Source organism: Microtus ochrogaster, chromosome 16 (genome assembly GCF_000317375.1).
Source record: "Microtus ochrogaster isolate Prairie Vole_2 chromosome 16, MicOch1.0, whole genome shotgun sequence".
Lineage (NCBI taxonomy): Eukaryota > Metazoa > Chordata > Mammalia > Rodentia > Cricetidae > Microtus > Microtus ochrogaster.
The window spans coordinates 22,721,967-22,741,755 of NC_022018.1; the positions used below are offsets into that span (position 1 = coordinate 22,721,967).

General features: G+C 45.1%; 1 protein-coding gene across 1 annotated transcript in view; it reads left to right on the forward strand.

The window, feature by feature from the left end:
* The window catches only part of Ccdc3 (coiled-coil domain containing 3), an 84,511-nt gene extending 70,577 nt beyond the window's left edge, over positions 1-13,934 (forward strand). Inside the window, exon 3 of the mRNA XM_005354857.2 lies at positions 10,997-13,934. Coding sequence (XP_005354914.1) covers positions 10,997-11,269 — 273 coding nt within the window. The 3' untranslated portion in view covers positions 11,270-13,934. The remainder of the gene's footprint in view (positions 1-10,996) is intronic.
* The last annotated feature ends 5,855 nt before the right edge of the window (positions 13,935-19,789 follow it).

Consider the following 19,789-nt stretch of genomic DNA (forward strand, 5'->3'; position numbering starts at 1 on the left):
TGTGTGTGTGTGTGTGTGTGTGGTGTGTGGGTCTTCCTTTCACAGTTAATATTCCCTGGATATGTCTTCACAGACAAAGTCACTCTCCGAAAGAATTCTAAAGGCAAGTTGACAATGAAGATTAAGTACTGCACTGGCAGGGGAAAGGAGCCCTTGTACCCTTAGCGAGAATTAGCTATAAATTAATACTGAGGTTGTAGAAAAGTGTGTGGAAGGTCCGGGGGGGAGGGCAGGAATAAAACTATTATAGGTTCCAGTGATCTCACTACTGCTCACTTCTGTGTATCTGAAATGAAACGGTGTGAGTGTGAAGGGCATGGAATAAATGTATTAGTGAGAATCTGTGCTCCATGCTCACTGCTACATTAGTTACAATCACCAAGCTATGAAGTCGAGCTGAGTGTCGAAGGACTGTATGTAAAGTGAGATAAAACAGGCCTGTGACCGTACTGACATGCAAAAATCTAAAAAGAACGATAGCACTGGGCGTGGTGGCACATGCCTTTAATTTTAGCACACGGGGGGCAGAAGTGGGTGAATCTCTGTGAGTTCAAAGTGAGCCTGGTCTACATGGTAAGTCTCATGACAGCCAGGGCTTTTGTGGAGAGACCCTGAACTAAATAAAATAAAATAAAATAATAAAATAAAGGAAGCAGAGACTAAAACAGTGTGTGCCAAAGGCCAAGGGTGAGAAAGGTGGGATATTTGCTTGAAGGCTACAAAACTTCAGTTACATAGGAAGAATAAAAGTTCAATGGCCTAATGGCCATTATTGTTATGCCTAATCAATATACCATACCTATTATGTAAGTTATAAATATATACTATATCAAATGTATATTATGTGTTTGAAACTTGCTGTAAGTGGGGCTGGAAGTTAAGTGAGAGCGGCTACTGCTCTTCCAGAGGACCCAAGTTTGGTTCTCAGCATCCACATTGGGAGGTTCTCAACCACCCATGACTCTAGCTCCAGGTCCTTCTGACGCCGATAGCCTTCATGTGCACCTGGGCTCATGGCCACATACCCACACAAGTATGCATAGGTAAAAACGACCAGAAGAAATCCTTAAAGAAAAAAAATTGGTACCAATGTCATTACTAAAATTATGTGAGATCATGCATGTTAATAACTTAATTTAGCCATTATATAATATATACATATTTCAAATATTCATAAATATTTACGATTTTATTTGGTAATAAAAATTCATAATTTTGCCATGTTGGGGATCAAACTCAAGGCCTTACATATGCTGGGCAAGTCATTTATGATTGAGCTATACCCCTACACCATTTAAAAAAATAAACAACCAATACTAATTGATTTATAACCAGGTTTAAAATAAAAAAAAAACCACACTAAGAGAAATGAGACTTGTCTTTGAATAGTGTAATCACTTACATCCCGTGTTTTCCAGCAGTTTCCGATACTTTGATAACTGATCGTTTTACTCAGCAAGGAAGGTACAGCAGTGACTGTTAAAGATGGACAGGGAATGACTTGGCATTTTATATGAAGGAAGGTTAATGAAGGCGTTTTAAAACTTATTTACATTTTCACTTTTCTCTGACAGGCAGTATCCACTTTTTACACATCAGAGAATCTGGCCAAAGCTGGGCACTGGGTAAAGTCCTTTCAGCCAGCGGTTTCCACATGGAAATTTTGCCCTGTTATTAAAGCTTTCCAGTTTTCAAAGATTGCCTCCAGCACATGCCAGGAAAGACAGCCCTGAACTGGCAGCGGTATTTATCACTGTCCCTGAGCCATTTGTTATCTGTAACTTTTCCAATCACATTTTTACCAAATAAATTATCAACTGAGATTTCATTCTGGGACATAAAATTATTGACTGAATCTGGCTGGCAATGTGGTACCACAGCCACGTCAACATGTAAGTGACCTCCAAGGCTTCCCCATGATGCTCTGTTCCCCCCACCCCGGACAGTCTCAGATTTAAGAAAGGCAGGGGAAGGTTGGGTAATAACTCCATTGGTAAACTGATTGTCATGTAGGCACAAGGCCCCAAGCTTGAACCCTAGCACTCTAAGAACCTGGCGTGTTGGTGCACACTCTGAATTCAGGGGGGCTGAAGACAGGAGGATCTCTGAGACTTGCTGGCAGCTAGCCCAGCTGAATCACTGAACTTCAGTTCACTGAGAGAGCCTGTCTCAAATGTAAGGTGGAGAGCAATATTGACCTCTGCTGTCTATATGCCCACGCACGGGGAAATAGCCACAAATGCATGCGTATGCTACAGAGAGGTAGGGGAAGGAGGAGGAAGGGGGGAAGGAGAGGGACAAGGAGGGGGGAGGAGAAGGTGGGGAGAAGAAAGGGGAAGGAAGAACACTCAGGAAGTCAGCAAGTATCCAAGCCACATTTGAAGCAAAGTCTTACAATTTTCACTGCCTGCACTTTCCAACCTAAGGAGGCATACATAGGTCTTCACCCCTTTCAGGTCCAGGGCCACCTGTCTTAATTCAGGAGCAAAAAAACTTGTGTCTAAATTTGATAAATTCTCCCAGATAAACAATCTCAGCTGAGCCTGGCCCTGGATGTAGCCATGTGGACAAAGTCACTGTTCTCTGAGAAGTAAACATGAGCAGGCTCTCAGCTCATACATTCCCATCACATGCCCCAGTACGGTGGGTGGCAGGGGCTCTGGGGTTTCCAGCCAGCCATGAGGATGCCAGGCAAATGCAGGAGCCACGGGAGGAGAAGCAGAGTCCACTGCCTCTCTCAGTGGAAGAGCTGGAGGCTGAAGCTAGCTACTGGCGTCAGATCAAAGGTGGGGTGGGTGAATGGCGTCAGTGGGACGGATCAGGAGCTGTGGTTCTGCTCCTCGGGGGAGCTGGTGCCATAGACACTTGGTCTGCAGTCCAGCCTGACTTCCTCCATAGCCTTGTTGTTACACCCTGGCATCAGGAGTGTCTGTCTTGAGGTCATCAGAGCATGAGCATCATTTTAGGCACCAGCAGTGGTCCAAGATGTAAAGTTTAAAGAGTGCACTGGTGGCACAGTGCAGCCTATTCATCCAGGGCCAGTACACCAAGGACCAGGGCAGGAATGAAGAAAGCCCGTCTTACTCCAATAGCAGCAAGGTTATCTGGTGGTTTTGAAGAAGCTACGTCAGACCCTTCTGCCCATACAATATGAGGTGTTATAGGGGCTTTACGTGCATGCACATATGCACACTCACACACGCGTGCACACACACACATGCACACCCACACACGCACACACACACACACACACACACCAGATTAACCATCATATCTTTACAAACCTGAGACTCCAGATCCGTGGATGACACTTTCCCTCTCAAGGGTCCACCGCATCAGCCAGTCTGTAGCGTAGAGCACCCTCTGTATGGGAAGAGGATCAGCTGACATGACTGGCTAAGGGAGGGTTATGATATTTCAGGAGGCAGTAAGAGCTGGAAGATGTCTTTCTGAAACTTCACCGAGAAGACTACCGATACTCAAGGCCATCATCCAAATGGCTTCCTGCAGCTAGATCCATGTCCCATCTACCGTGACGCTGAATTTTTTTGGGTGAGTTCCTGGAAAGCCACTAAAAATGTAAAACACCCCCTTTCTCAGTTCAGGTGGGAGCCTCCTCTCCACTTACAGTGGAAAGAGCTGAGTGGCCTTCTTTCCCAAGACTCTGTGATTTCAGCCCTTCCTTCTCCTGCTGGCTCTAGAAAAGCAGCTGGGGTCAGAAGCAGCATCCCACGACCCAGCACTTACCAGTCCTCTTCCCAACACAGCCGAGAGAAAATAGTGCATCTCCCTGGGAATCTGTAGAAGGTTGCTAACTCTCGTCATAGAACAAAGCTAGAGGTGGTGAATAACTATCGTATCAAAGAGGAAGGCATGGGAACAATATGATCTGGCTAGCTCCGCAGTGGAAGGCTCCTTCAGAAGACCCTGTGTTATGTCAAGTTGCGGGCTGAAGCTAACTGGTACATTGAGTCTTAGGCAGTTCGGCATCTTCCCCCCTGAAACACTTTCTCATTTGCAACATGCTCTGCTTCTGTAGGATTTGACATGAGGATGTACAAAATAATCCAGTCAAGTAAGACAGGGAAGGACCAGAAAAAGAAAATTCACTAATTTCAGGACTCCTAAAATCCCATTCTGATATAATCAGAATAAGTGGTCAAAACTGAACTTATTCTTGGAAATCAGGGACTCACAGGGATGTTGGTAGATCCATTTTGACACTCCAAAAGATCATTTTCTTGGTTGCTCATGTTCAAACCTTTGAGCTTATTTCTGTTTCTACTTGCAGCTTTTCCTTCTGTTGGTCATTAAGTACTCTGTGTTCTAGGTACTGAATACAAAGATCTTATACTCAAGGGTTCAAAGCCTAGGATAGTCAGATGCACCAGAAGAGAATGGTACACTGCACACACGTGGGCTCTGCCTGGAGGAACCAGCAAGGCCTCATGAAGGGGGTGACTCTGAAAGAAGATTTGGGGAACACAAAGAATATTACCAATTGTGCAAAGATGGGAGAGAGGGTCAGGAGAGATTTTTCTAAGCGTAAGAAATACTGTGCAAAGTTCTGCTCGTTTGAGAGACCCTACTGTGGCTGAGCAGAGCTTTCAATCAGTGAGGGTCAACTATGCACGAATAGAAAAGGCTTAGTGTACTGTTTACTCTCTGCCTTAGCTCAAATACTTGATATATTAGCTACCTTAATCATCCAGTTTTGCCTCACTGTGAAATCCTCTTTTATTAGGAATGCTTGATGGCCCCTTCCTTAGCTAAGCATAATGGGGAAGGGGCCTGGGATGAGCTCACACAGGCCAAGTGGGGAGCCTGGGACTCTATGCAGTTCTGTCCAATGGGAGAGAACTCACATGGCAACTCTTTCCTATGGCCTTCGATTTAACCCTGTAGCCACCTTCCTCTTCCCCACGCACCTCACCTTCCAGCCACCGCTTATCTGGGGCATCTGCTTTTGCTTCTGTTGGGCTCCTAACACACACTTTGGGTGGAGCAAAGGACCCACTGCCAAGTCAAGGGCTGTCGTTGGCATCTCAAGCTGTCCCTCCAAAGAGTCCTCATAAGAACTGCTCTGCTCGTCACTTCCGAGGTTTGGGTGTTTCCCCAGTAGCTGTTGGTTTCACCCAGCTTGGGGATCACTTTGGGTTAATGTGACTTCCCTGCCTGCCTCCACACACATCTGACAGCAAGGCTTAATTTCCAGTTGAATTACAGAAGAGCCAAAAAGAACCTGTGGGTATTTGGGCACAGGCAGCTGAGCCCCTGAACCACACATGGTGAAGCAATCCTGGTCTCTACTGTCTACTGTTTCTAGATCTTCTACAGTTACAAGTTGTATAAAGTTTACTTTTCCATCTGGACTTTTAAAATTGACCACAATCTGCTGGGATGGAATGAAGTGATCCTTTTGACAAAGACTGCGGATACCTTGCATCAGTGTTCAGGGCAATATGAAAATGAGTGAGAGGTGAGGTGTGGGCATACAGGGTCCTTGGCAGGCTCTGATTCAGATGGTCATCTGTTCTTTGCCCTTCCCCCATGCCTTGGCTGTAGACCACCTTCCCTCCTACCCCACCCAGTGGTTAACTATCACATTTTCACCTACATCTGTCTCGAGTCCCTCCTGAGGTCAGGTTTCAGATGTCCCCTGATGCCCAGCCTTAAGAAGAACCAGATAGTAAACATCTTAAGCCTGTGGATCATAAGGTCTTTGTGACGACTACTCAACTCTGTCATTATAGCATAGTAAATGCCACTGATAAAATGCAAACATACAATTGTCGCTGTGTTCCAATAAATCTTTATTGATGTGGGGCCAGATTTTGTGATAGGTCATAGCTAGATTACCACTAATCTCCATTTTTTTAAATCCTCCTCCACTTCCTTCTCATTTTAAATCCCAAGAACATGAATGAGGTGTTAAAAAGGCAAGCTATTTGTCTTGTTACTTGTGGATAGTCCTTTTGTTTTTTTATACTTCAGAAAGTACATGTTGTCTTGTCCTTGTAGGTGGTTGTTTAAATTGAAAGCAGCTGTGAAGAAAAGAACTCGCGGGACACATTCATTATGCCCACAAGTATGAAATAGCGATGCTCAAATGCACTGTTTTTGGTTGGCCAGACACAAAGCTTATCAGCGTGCTGCCAAGTAACCCAGACACAAAGTTTACCAGCATGCTGCCAAGTAACCCAGGAAAAATTCTACCCCTCACATTGCCCAGATACAGAATGGCAATTTTTTTTTTCTGGGGAGAAAACATGAAGAGGTGAGGGGGAAGCAGGGAGGGAAAGAGAGAAGAAAGTGGGGAGGATGGGGAAGAGAGGAAAGGGGAGGGAAGAAGAAAGCGTATAATTGAGCTGAACAAGTTTGGAAACGATGGGTGATTCTAAACCATATCATGGATACCCTTCCTTAACCTCTCGACAGTGAAACCTTCTCACAGAACCCAAGCTTCCTGGGGGGAGAGGCAATCAGATAGGAAGATACCCAACCAAGGTACAGAAGGGGATACTCTTATGTTTGTCCTGTCAGTGGAGGTGGGTGACCCAAATGGCCTCAAGGATGTATGAGCAGCAATCCCGCTATCCCTCTTCTCGGTCTGTGGTTAGACGAAGAAAGGGCCCTTGACTAGTTACTGGGCACCTCGCAGTGCCCCTACGCTGGTTTCTATTGAGGTACTCAGTGAAAACCGTATCCAGACCAACATCTGAATGATACTCATGATAAAATTTCAGGGTAAAAAGTAGAATAGCCAGTCTAGTGGCAACATGATTCAAATATTGTTTAAAATCTTTATGCACTTACCTATACCCATAAACCCCACCCTAGAATTGCATAAAGTAAAACATCCGCTGTGGATACAATCACGGATAATTTAAATTTTCCACTTGTTTTATTTCTTTGTGTGACTATATATGTATACATGCTTGTGTGAGGGAGGCATGTGCACACGTGTGTGGAGGTCAGAGGTCAACATTAGGTACCTTCCTCAGTTATTCTTCATCTTACCATATGTTATGTATTTCTTACATTTGTATAATGAATGTATAAATAAAGTATTCACCCCATAGTGCACATGGAGAGTTGAGAGGACAGTTTGCCGGAGTTGCTTCTCTGCTTCCACCATGTGGGTCCTGGAGATTAAACTTAGGTTGCCAGGTTTTTGGTGGCAGGTGCCTTTATCTGCTGAGTCATCTGGCTGGCCCCACACACTTTTGAGTCTTATGGGACCTGGGGCTTGCCAAGTAGACTAGGCTAGGTGGCTAACAAGACTCAGGGATAATCCTGTGTCTAGCTCTCCCGTGACAAGTGTGCACGTCTGCCGTGAGGTTTTTACTTGGGGTCTGGGGAACTGAAGCAGGTCTTCATGTTTGAGTTATGCCAGCTGAACCATCTGCCCAGGCTAGGTCCACCTAATTTATCTTTTCAAAAGTTGATCTACAATCATTTTGTTACTTCTTTAGCTTTAGAAAATGACATCTTAAAAGATAAGCCTAGTTGATAAACATAAGAAAGAAGTCTCCACCTCCTGGCGGTTTGCCTATTTGCCCCAAGCAGGGATCCTCTCCACCACAAATTTCCAGATAAAACTTGGCTGCAGGCAAAGTGGAGGTGCTTGGCACCAAGCCAGAGTCCTTTCCCCAGGTTAGCCTGGGGGAAGTGCAGGGGTTCTACAAGAAAGAGCTAGGGAATCTTTGACTTCGGGCCTCTTCCCCAAGATCCTTCTTTTCATTTCTTCAAAGAGAACGTGCAGGACCTGCTGCAGCCCAGCCCAGCATTTTTCCTCTGCAGCTCAGGTTTCTGAAAAATACCTCAAAGCTAAATGAACAAATGGAGTGGCTTGGCTTTTTTTTTTTTTCCCCGCCCCCAGCAAATTTTAAGAGATTGATTTCATTTGGAAAGCATTGCCCAAACAGGATTTTCTTAAAGAAACATGTATCTGAAAAGCATAGCTCTCCTCTAGGGGTTCTCACTTTTTAAGGGAGGGGGGAGGAGTCCCTCTCTCTCTCTCTCTCTCTCTCTCTCTCTCTCTCTCTCTCTGTGTGTGTGTGTGTGTGTGTGTGTGTGTGTGTGTGTAGGGGGCTGATGGCCAGAATCCAGAAGGCCCACCTTAGGTTTTATATGTATGAAATAATACCATTATTTCTTGGCATTGTGTCCATGTACATGGCATATTAACCGAGGTGGAGAGACCTGTGTGCTAGTAGTCTTAGATTATGGCTTTGCTACGGGCGACACTGGACAAGTTCTTTGAGTCCCTTGCTGTCTTTCTTAGATCCTATCAGAGGAAGGAGAAGCTGTGAGGACCACAGTGATGCGCTCACTAACGAACACATTTAACCTTGCTATCTCTATCGTCATGATACACCACTAACCCCTGACACATCTTGGTGCCTCTTGGTCTCATCTTGGCTTCTTCAGGTCATTGTCAAGGCTGTTGTAGTTGGCTGTGTTCTTTTGCTACAGTTGTAACTCTTCCTGCCTTGGATTCTTCAGAATAGGGGTTTATTGTCCTCTGGGCAGGGATGTGGACTAGGAATGTTAGTGATCTAGGAAAGCTTTGTCCGTGGCAGTTGCTCATGCTCCTAATCCCTTCAACTCCTTTTTGATACGATAGTCAAGTACATAGTAGTGAATTCCGTTTAAATGGAAAGACTTGGCTCTCTCTCTCTCTCTCTCGTATATTTTTTTATCTTCTTTTATTCTGTTCTAGAAGAATCTTCCGTAACACATACCTAGACCATGCTATAAAAAAAGTGAATTGAAAGTGCTTATTCTAGCTACTATATGGAATTTTAAAATACATAGATCTTAATTACTCATACATGCATGATAGAAATAATGAGTTCCTCAAGGAGGGTTCTCTACCCACTTTGTCCTGAGTGTGTCTGCATGTATGTGCGTGTGCGCGCGTGGGGGGGTTGTCTCATTTTGTCCAGGAGAGGGCAGTATTGCATATGTGGTCTCCCTGCAGCCATGACATTCCAGGAGCCCAAAAACTATTAAATGACAAGCAAGTTTGAAACACTGGTTCAATTACTTTTTTAATATATGTCCAAAATGGCCAGGCAACAAGTATACCAAAGGCCAGTGTTGAGTTAGGTCTTGAAATATTGGGATCTCCTAAGAGCACTGAACTCATTATCCCATGTATGAATAACTGCAGGAGAGTATGGTATAGGCAGCAACATGAAAGTGAACCCACAGAAGGCTTGTGAGGTTGTCAGACAGCTGGGCATGGTGGCAAGGACTTAGCATCCCAACACTGAGGCAGCAGATCAGGAACTCAAGGCTAGCCTGGGCTACAGTGTAAGTCTGAAGTCAGCTTACACGAGACTTGTCTTTAAAAAAAAAAAAGTACAAGCCGGGCAGTGGTGGCGCACGCCTTTAATCCCAGCACTTGGGAGGCAGAGGCAGGCGAATCTCTGTGAGTTCGAGGCCAGCCTGGTCTAGAAGAGCTAGTCCAGGACAAGAACCAAAAAGCTATGGAGAAACCCTGTCTCGAAAATCAAAAATAAATAAATAAAAAATAAATAAATAAAAAATAAAAGAAAAAGAAAAAGAAAAAACAAAGTGCAGAGAGAGCTGAGGGAGAATGGCACTCTAGCAGAAGAGAAACCATGGCACAGACTTTGAGATGAAGAGGAGAAAAATGTGTTGGAGGAAGAACCGGGAGCCAGCATGTTTGTGATCGGGCCTGCGGTGCACAAAGTGGAGATGCCTAGGTGGGTCTGACCATAGACTACTGACTGACAGTGATCTTTTACTGTGTGCTAGGCACGAGTCTAAGAACTGTCTGGATAAAACTCATTAAATTTCCCCACCCTTTGGTTAATCTTATGCTACACATGAGGAAACTGTATGTGGCCGGTCAGGCTTCCTGAAAGGGGGGGTGGCTTGAGAGGAGAGGAGACGCGATTTTTAGAGGATGCTCTTGGCATTAGAGGCATTCCCCGGGGAGAAGGAGGGAAACAGGGAACAGAGGACCAGGCGAAAGGTGAAACTAACTGTAATTCCAGCTTCCCTGGGGCCCTAGTCTAGCTCACTAGACTAGACTGGGACGCTGTGAAGCTAAGATGTTCCTTCAGAGATGTTCCAAGAGAAGATGAGGGGCCCTGGATTTCTTAATCCTGTGTCACACCTCATTATTAACTACAAATGCCCCAGCAAAGGGAGGGGGGGTAAACCAGGGCAGGTTCCAGCAAAGACCACGGAGGACTGTCCTCTTGTAACACTCTAAGAAGCTAGGGACAGACCTTGCAGTTCCAAAGCCAGTGTGCAGCAATGCAGAGTCCACTACACTGAGTTCAAGAAGCTTGCCTGATGTGAGGGCATTTAGAAGCCGAAAAGGCAAGGTGAGAAACCAGGGCAGCTGGCCTTAAAACTGCATTTAACTGTACTGATGTACTCCAGTGCAGGTGGCTGGGGCTAGATGAACACAGCCCCCCCCCCCCTCAGCATGTGAAGGACACTGGTCCTGAGATCCTTCCTCATACACCCAAATCTGCAGATGCCGAAGTTCCTTCTGTATAAAGTAAGGTGGCACAGTAGTTGCATAGAGCAGCAATGTTTGCGTATGACCACCCCTGGATTGTGCAGAGTACCTAACACAGCAGGTATAGCCCATTGCTGCACTCCTTCGGTTTCTGAATGACAGCAGGTAAAGCACCTGTTCCAGCAAGGTTAAGCACCTGTTCATTTGCTCAAGAAACAATCATGGCTCCTCCCCTGTGAACTACTTCGTATCCTTGCATAGGCCTACTGAGTTACAGGAAGTTCATTTCTTCTTGCCGCCAGTGACAAATACTTAGACTGTATTTTAAATGCAAAAATCTTATAAGAAAGAGGAAAGTGGGGGTTCTGTTTGTATTTGAGGTCAGGTGGGACTCCTGGGTGGAGGGAGACGGTCATGGTGAAGGTCATTGCCCAAGCTGTCGCTTCAGAGACTCATCTGCCTCTCCCTCTGCGCTGTTTCTGCCCCCAGCTCATGTGCTCCTCGGTGCAAAAGGCCCTGTTTGAGGAAGAGGACCACGTTAAAAAGCTGCAGCAGAAGGTGGCCACCCTGGAGAAGCGCAACAGGCAGCTCCGTGAGCGAGTGAAGAAGGTCAAGAGGTCTCTGAGGCAGGCGCGGAAGAACAGCCGCCACCTGGAGCTGGTCAATCAAAAACTCAATGAGAAGCTGGCGAGCGCAGGTGCCCAGCAGCACCTCAATGCCCTGGGCCGGGAGCCCCCGCGCGCCCCCTACCTGCACGGGTAGCGTGTGCAGGAGGATGCAGGCCTGCCTTGCCTCTCCCCCGAGGGAATAAATGCGGGTTCCGTACACGCACTTATTTCAAACACTATAGGAGATACTCATTAGGCATTTGGTAGAGTCTAACTGGGTAAAACGACAAGTCTTAACTTTCCTTTCCATTGGGTGCTGGGCCTCACTGGCCACTCGGCTTCAGACCTTATTGTACGGCATGCCCTTTTTCTGTCCTGGTGCCGCACAATACCTTAAAGCAGTAGGATCTCCCAGTTCTGGGCCATCTTGAGTCTGGCCCTCAGTCTCAAAAGTGTCTCTTCACTGTGGAGAGACCATTCTAGAAGAGAACATACACGAAGATATCACGGGACTCTTTTTATTTCAGAAGAGAGTCAGCGTGAGTCTCGGCAATCAGAGCTGGCACAAGCCTGCATTCTGAAGAGACACCGTTTTACAGAGCCTTCCGGAATGGCCTGCTGCTTTTGTTCACAGTTTTAGAAGCAGGGTGCCCACATGCAAATGTGCAGAGACCCCAACTCCATTCAGAATTTCCCTCACAGCCGACGCATGTTAAGGCTTAATGACTTTATCACAAGCAAGGGAACTGAATAGGGAATTGAGCGGCTGGTAATTGGTAAAGGTAACTTATATCAGTTTTCCAACCCCAGCCCTCCAGGGCTGACATGATACCCACAGTCTGTTTTAGTCTAAAGAGTAATTGCTTTTGTGGACATGCTATGTTTCATGACGCTGGGAGTCAACCTAGTATCTTGTGCTTGTTAGATAAGTCTCTAGTATTGAGCTGTACACTTGGCCCTACTGTATGTCTGAACCAGGCCTCTTTTGATGGACATGTAAGGATGTTTTCAACTCTTGTTCCCAAATTGGAACTTAGCTCTGACACTGTAGAGTCTTAACTTGGTTTGCTCAGCCTGTCGTGCCTTTGAGTTCAAGGTCAATGACCCCAGCACACCGCTACTGTCTGCTCTGCAAATGCATCTCCCTGCCTGGTGGGATTCAGTGAGGGCCATCTTCCCACCCAGGATCCCAAAGGGTGTTGTCTAGGTATACCAACCCAAGCTTCTACACAACCTCCAAACCCCTATGCCAGAAACACACACACAGTCTCCTCCAGGTTCCCTTCAAAAGGTCTATGCACACCCTGATAGAAGTATTTGTGTAACAGTGCACTTTCTTGTAATCAACTCTTTAACAAAGCATTCTCTTTGGAAAGAGCTGCAAGGCAGTTAGTTCAATAAGAGCGTGCTCACTGCCCTTCCCACTTAAGACGGATCGTGTCTCAGCTGTGCTATTCAGAAGTCAGCTGAGTGGCTGCTGCTTCTTCTCTCCTGCTGATGGCCCTCCAGACCAAATGTCCTCCCATGTTGTCCTACCAATAGAGAGAATCCTTTGTCTCTCTAGTGTCTACCACCCAAAGCCCACTCTAGTCTCACAAGGCTGATAAAATGGCCATTCTGTCACACTGCTACCCTTGTGCTTTTCGGAAGTCCAGGCACTTCTGTGAGAAGTACCTTGTATTGTATGAGTATTGTGCCCTTGGGTAGACTGGGCATGATAGGAACTTCTATTCTGGGACCAATCTTCCTCCACCCTCAGCCCCTTTAACAGCACTGTTCCTAATTTGCTACATAGGTGTGCCTTCTCGTTAATTCTCCCTGGGGTCATTTAAATAAAGAGGTTCTGTTGCCTCCCAAGAGAATGGCAAGCTTAGAGATGACAGAGCCAGGACTCGGTGAACTGTGGAAGCCAAGATGCGCTATGTTTTGCTTTCCCAATAAACATGCGCAGTGGTTGCAACAGCAGTGAGACAATGAGCGTGTCTTTGAATCAGGGAGGTTTTGGGATTTCCAACTTCGGCCTGGAAAAATAATTCAGAGCCATTGGGGCAGACATCTGGGAGTGACTCTGGAACACTGAGGACTGTTCAAGCCTGCGTGCCTGCCATCCCCTGATGGATGTGACCTGAGTATCCCTCCCCTTGGGTTCCCATCTCTCAGCACAACTGTGCTCCTGCTCTGCCGCTCACCTGGGACAGGAGGTATTATTAATCAATGTCTTCAGACATGTACCTAAGTCTTGCTAAAGGAAACTTCCCCAGGTCCCATAATCTTGTACCTTGTCATCTTGCCAGAGCCCTCACCACCTCTTACTCATATGAGTGTGATGTTTAATGTTCCATAAAAGGATGACTCCAAGCATCACTCAGAACATAACAAACACCCTTTCTCCAGTCTGTTCTGGAACCTTCTGTGAAATGCAGGCTACTGTCTCCTTTCCCTTCAAGGTACCAGAAGATGAATCGTCTTTTCCAAAATCACAAACTAAGTAAGAAGCAGGTAGACTCTTGAATCTTTAAACGACAGTCCCCAGGAATGTCCCACTGGCAAGGTGTGGAGGGTAGCAAGTGTAGAAATGAGACTTCCATAGCTCCACATTGTGCCGAGAGTCAATGTCTTTGGTGGATTCCCATTCAGGGCATTGTATCTTCTGTACTGTTTGCTCCTTTCGAAAACTGTTTTAAACATGGGCTATATTGCACAGTATGACCCCACCTGGTAGAAGTTACTGGAATCCTGGCATCTGGAGCACAAGACTTATCTAACTTTGAAGAGAAAGATTACAAACTCAAATCACATTGACTTTCAATCAAATGGCAGAATCAACAACAATTCATAGTCTATGAGGGTTTGTTTTTTTTTTTGCCAAAAATCAAGCACCCTAACTGCGCTGGTGGCACACACCTGTAATCCTACAGTTGGGAGGCAGAAGCAGGAGAATCCCAAGTTTGAGGCCAGACTGGGGCTGTGTAACAAGAGCCCAACCCCTAGAAACACATTTCTCCCCTAGAAACACTAAAGCACCCCAGCATGTATTAGACTCTTTCTTACAGATTATTTCATTTAATAGTCTTCATAATTTTATAAAGTAGAGAGCTCAATTCCTGTTCTCCAACAGGTATCTAAGGTTTCAAGAAATAAATGGCTCAAGGGGCACAGCTGTGCAGGTGGTTAACCAAGCCCTCAATTCTAGCTTCCCTTCGCTCTGTACCTGCTCATCCGTAAATGGGACAGCCCTGTCTCCTCAGCCTGAGGAGACACAGCACAGTCCTCATACTCACTTAATCCCTTCTTATTCTTCTACTTCCTATTATTAGCATTTGCCAGAAAGGTTCAATGTGTGTCATAGTAAGGAAGCTTATCAGACAAGAAGGGAAACGAGGGAGAGGTGACTACAATCAATCATAGTACATGATACTTGTATGTATGGGCTACACATGCATATGAAAGTCACAAGTCAATAATTTTGTACATGGATATGACATAATCAACTTTGTTGGAAAGAGACTATTTGGTAGGATTGCATATAATTTTCTTATTGATTCCCATATGAAACTTTGGCCCTTCTTTTCTACCTACCATAAGTCTTTTGCTTTTTAAAAAATATCTTAGCATCTCCCTTTCTTCCACACAGAGTAGTTGGCTGTCCCTCCAGTTTATAGAGAAAATTCAGCCTTAGTGTGTTCCCTCAGTTCTGCCACCTTCTTAACTCACTATGTAGGTTTGCACCCTCCCCTGCTCCCTCCATCAAGGGGAGAAGCCTGCTTCTACTGCTACGTGCAGGGTCTTTAAGATACCCTTTCCCTGTGATGACTTCCTACATGTTGAAAACAAACTCAGATCGCATGTTGAAGGTAGGACTTTCAGGAGGTAATTAGGAGTTGGTGAGATGAGAGTACCCTACCAAGATGGCTTTAAGAGAGAGACCTGAGCTGCTACTATTGCATTGCTCAATATGTGATGCCCTTTACCCTGTTATGATTGCCCCTAGATAATTAGTACCAAGTCCTTAGGCTTCCTAGGACCATGTGATAAATAGTCCTCTATTAATGAATCACCATAGCAGGTATTTTGTTATAGCAACAGAAAACAGACTAAAATGTCTGATTCCAACATTCCCTTTAACCACAGATCTTCATTACTGGGGACTCATGTCTTTATCTTCTAGACGTTCTCAGACCTATTCACACCATGACAAAAGCCAGAAAGAAGCATGCCAGCCCCAAGCACAAGAGTGGTCCACGATGGCCCTGATACTCCCTGAAACCATTATCTTGGTTCTGTGCTTGAATCCCCAGTGAGTGCTGACTTCCACCTTCTACTTCCCACGGCCTCCTCAGCCTGTGAGGACTGGCAAGAAGATGGCCAAAGCTAATTTGCCCACATTTATCTCCCCCATTTATGAAACTATCAAAAGGAAACACTTGACATGATTCACAACTTATCACCAAGGCTTCCTTCTTCCTTTTTCATACCTTCTTCCCACCTCCCTGACCACTGTTAAACAACTATACTAGCTTTCACCAACCAATACTTAGACTAAAAAATTCTAATGACAACAAAACTGCCATTAATAAAATGTTACATGTGTAGTTATGCAAGCCTAGATGGTTCCCAATAGAACCATATTCTGTAATGGAAATAGTGGAAGCTGCTAGTGTCAGGGGCTGGAGAGGTGGCTCAGCAGTTGAGCACTGGCTGCTCTTTTAGAGGATTTGGGTTCAATTCCCAGCACCCACAGGGTGACTCACAAACCGGGGATCTGGTACCCTCTTTTGACTTCCATGGGCATTACATACATGTGATATACAGACTACGTGCAAAAGAAGCTCTTATATAGATAAAATAAAAATTAATAAATCTTCAAAAAATTGATTAGTATAACTAAGTAGCTAAGTCTGTACTTAAGACTCATTTATAAATTAAAAATTGCTATTTTACTTTTATATAATATCTGGAACACATTTCCTTTTGAAAGAGTTGAGTCCCAGCATCCCTGGGAAGCACAGAAGTAAGCATCCTCTGATCTCCAGATGAGAGAAACCTGTGGGAAATACTCTCTATGGCACAGAAACACAGAATGTACTGAGCTTCAAGAGACAAAGCGAGCATGCCATCTGTAAAAGGAATCAGAGCCAAATAAGTTACCCAAATGGGTGGTCATGAGATTGCACAGATGAAAAAGATGGTCCAATAGTAATCATCAGACTGATCACTATAACGAACATCAAGCAATCTAGATCTAGCAATCAAAAGTCTGCTTTTAGTCTCTACTTTCAGGGAGTCATAGCCCTTAAACTGATTCTGAGACCTATGAGAGTTCACAGCATCCCTTGAATAAACAGAGGTCATGGACCCTGTTGGAGCAAAGTCCCGTAATAACACTGTAATATAGTCTAAGTTTTCCTAGACTTGTACAAAGGGAGCTGTGGGTACTTATTGGTGTCAGTGTGTACAGAGCACAGGAACCCCAGGCCACTGTGGTGTTATGTTGCTGATGCTGAACTATATCTGAGATAGAAGCCAAAGGGATGCTCATAGATAGGAGTTCTTAGTGTCATGGTATGGCAGTAGTAGGTCTACTGGTCTGTGAATCCACTCATAGTAGGTCTCACTGGTCTGCGTATCCATTCTGAGCTTACTCTTCATAGCTCTTGAGTAAGTAGTTAAAACAGACAATCTGCCTACATTGCCAAAATGTCCACAATGATTTCCTGAGCCTTGGGTCTAAGGCTGTTTATATCAGGAAAGTTAAGAGAAAATCCTGAATTTTCTATTATTTAGGAGTACTAAAGTAGATAAACAATAAAATAACAGAAACACCAAGAAGTCAATATCCTACCAGACAGAACAGAAAACATCAAATTATTAAGAAGCATTTAGTATGAATTCTAGAATTGAAAAGTACAATAACTGAAATGAAGATGCTATAAGAGGAATTTAGTAACAGATGGAGAGAAAAATAAAGATAAATCAATTGAGATTAGTTGTCCAGGCACAAATAGAGAAATTAAAAATAATGGGGAACATAAGTAGGGCCCAAGAGATTTATTGGTGCCCTCAGGCAGACCAGCACACACATGCGTTCTGGTTCCAGAAGGAAAAGGGACGGGAAGAAGATTGATGATGGCCAGGTGCTGGGATGAACAGAGAATGAATGGCTTCAGCATTCCTTTGGAGGAGTAACAGTGTTCTGGACGCTGTGGGTGTAGCTGTGGTACTTCCAGGGTCATCCTCAATGTCAGAAAAGAAAGTTCTACAGTCAATAATGATGTTTGCACAATATTGTGAAGGTGAAACAAAACTCACTTAGTTACATATATGTATGTATGTGTGTGTATCTATGTATAATACCTCAACAAAAACCAATCTGCTCAGTTCCTTCTGGCTTGTCTCCCTCTATATTTGTCATTTTACTTATTGCTGTTATGAAATCCCTGACAAAAGAGGCTTAAGGCAATACACCTCATTCTGGTTCACAATTTGAGGGACAGCCCAGCATGCCAGGGAAGACATGGCAGTTTGGGGGTACAGCCGACCATGCCAGGGAAGGCATGGCAGTTTGGGGTTCCGGCGGCCCTTCCCGGGGAGGGCTTGGAGTTTGGGGGTTAAGGCCCCCCTTGCCGGGGAGGGCTTGGCGTTTGGGGTTCCGGCCCCCCTTGCCGGGGAGGGCTTGGCGTTTGGGGGTACAGCCCACTATGCCAGGAAAGGTATGGAAGTTCGAGGGTAAAGCCCACCATGCCAGGAAAGGCATGTTAGCGGGAGCCTGAGGCAGCTGGTTGCACTGCATCCACAGTTGGGAGATAGCATGAAGACCTTCCGGAGCTCACACGCTTTCTCCTTTTATTTAGTTCCTGCCCCTAGCCGGCAGAAGGCTTCCATGCACAGGTGGGGGCTGTCTTTGCACCTGTTAACCTAAGGTAAACACCTCCTTACAGACACAACCAGAGGTGACAATGAAGACTAGCCTCCTCCCCCTCAATATAGTTCCTCACCCTAAGCCGCATCCCAGAACCCAGTGTCTTTGACTAGATCATATATTTTTTATCCCTTCCCCTTTGGCCTCTCTTTGTCCATCACTGAGAAAATCCCATTTGTGTTTCAAACTTGTTCTTAAGTACGTGATTCTTAATCTCCATAGCAACCGTTATAGTTACCTACATTTTTAGTTTTGAAATGAGTTAGTGATTTAGAAGTCTTGGGATAGTCTCACTGAGCCATTTGGAAAGTTTTGCTAAATATCATTTTTTAAGAAAGTGTAGGAAAAGATACAATACAAATGGTTAAGATGGCAGGTTTTGTCAGTACCCAGTTCAGTAGTGGTAAACATAATTTATACCACTGTGCAAAGAAGTAAGCACCATGAAATTTTAATGCCAGAAGTCTTTCGTCATCCTCCCTCTGCCGGTAGACTCTGTTACTGCTGCCTCCATAGTCCACCTGGGACCAACAGTCGGCGTATTCACCTGTGGGAGGGGGCATTTTAAATTCAAATCCTGAGAATCCTGCACACAGCAGCTGCGTGGCCACCATCTGAAGTTACTTGTTCCGTGCATAACCATTCAGCCTCCCTCCAGCCCCCAGCTTTCCCAAAGGATGGTGCAAACACCTGTAAGCTAGCGCTATACGCTCCCATCTTGTACGACTATAGAGGAGATATAAAAGTCACCTCTTAGTTGCCTTGACACTACTTTTCTCTGGGTGGGGCACACTTCACAAGCTCCTGTTTTCCTTCCCACATCCTGTTCTTGCTGCTGTTCCCTTGACATCTGTAAAGCTGGTTAGCATTGTCACCAGAGGCTTCACAAGGCAAAAGGGTAAAAGCCTAGAACGTTTATCTGGGTGGGTTTACCTAGGTTTATCTGGCGGGGCAGGGGAGTTCTTTGGCTTTTACTAAGGAATCCTGGAAGAGGCCCCTAAAAGGAAGTGAAATGAAACTTCAGTTATCTGAGTTTTTCAATGAATTCTGCTTCCCATTAAGGGCTCATGAGTTGGCTGTATCCTCTGTCCCTGCGAGATGGCTGGGCATGAGCCACATGGCCTGGCATTGTGTATCTTCCTGTCCAATAAAAATGGGAAAATTTAAACCAGACACAGAAACAGAGATTTTCTTTTATTAAAATCATGTCTTAATTGTGAAGCTGGGCACCCTGGGAGTGGATGTCAACATTTCCAGACTCAGGAAAAGAGGACAAAACTACCACCAGCAAAGTACCAGACAATGATGCAATATGACCCTAAGTGAAGGGCTCTCCACCCTGGCTGCCCACTGGGGACACCTAGGCGCTGCAAACACAAGTGCCTTCCTAGCCAGCTTAGGGGTCTAGCTTCCACACTGAGAATAACACAGTACCTTCTGCATGAGGGCTATAAGCATCCAGGGCCGACAAATCACTGTGCTGAAGATGAATGAGGTTTTTTGTTTTCAGAACAAACACTTCATTCTGGGAGATAATAATTTAGAGGTATTTAATAACTCTGAGTATTTCTAAAATGATCTAAATATAAGTACTGTAGACTAGCATGTTAGCTACCCATGGCCATGTAATAAATTGCCAGAAACTTAGTAGTGTAAACGAATGACTATTTGCTGCTTTATAGCTACAGTTCAGTGTCTAGGGGTAGCTCAGTGGTGTTCTCTGCCAAGGTCTGCCCTTGACGGAGTCAAAGTCTA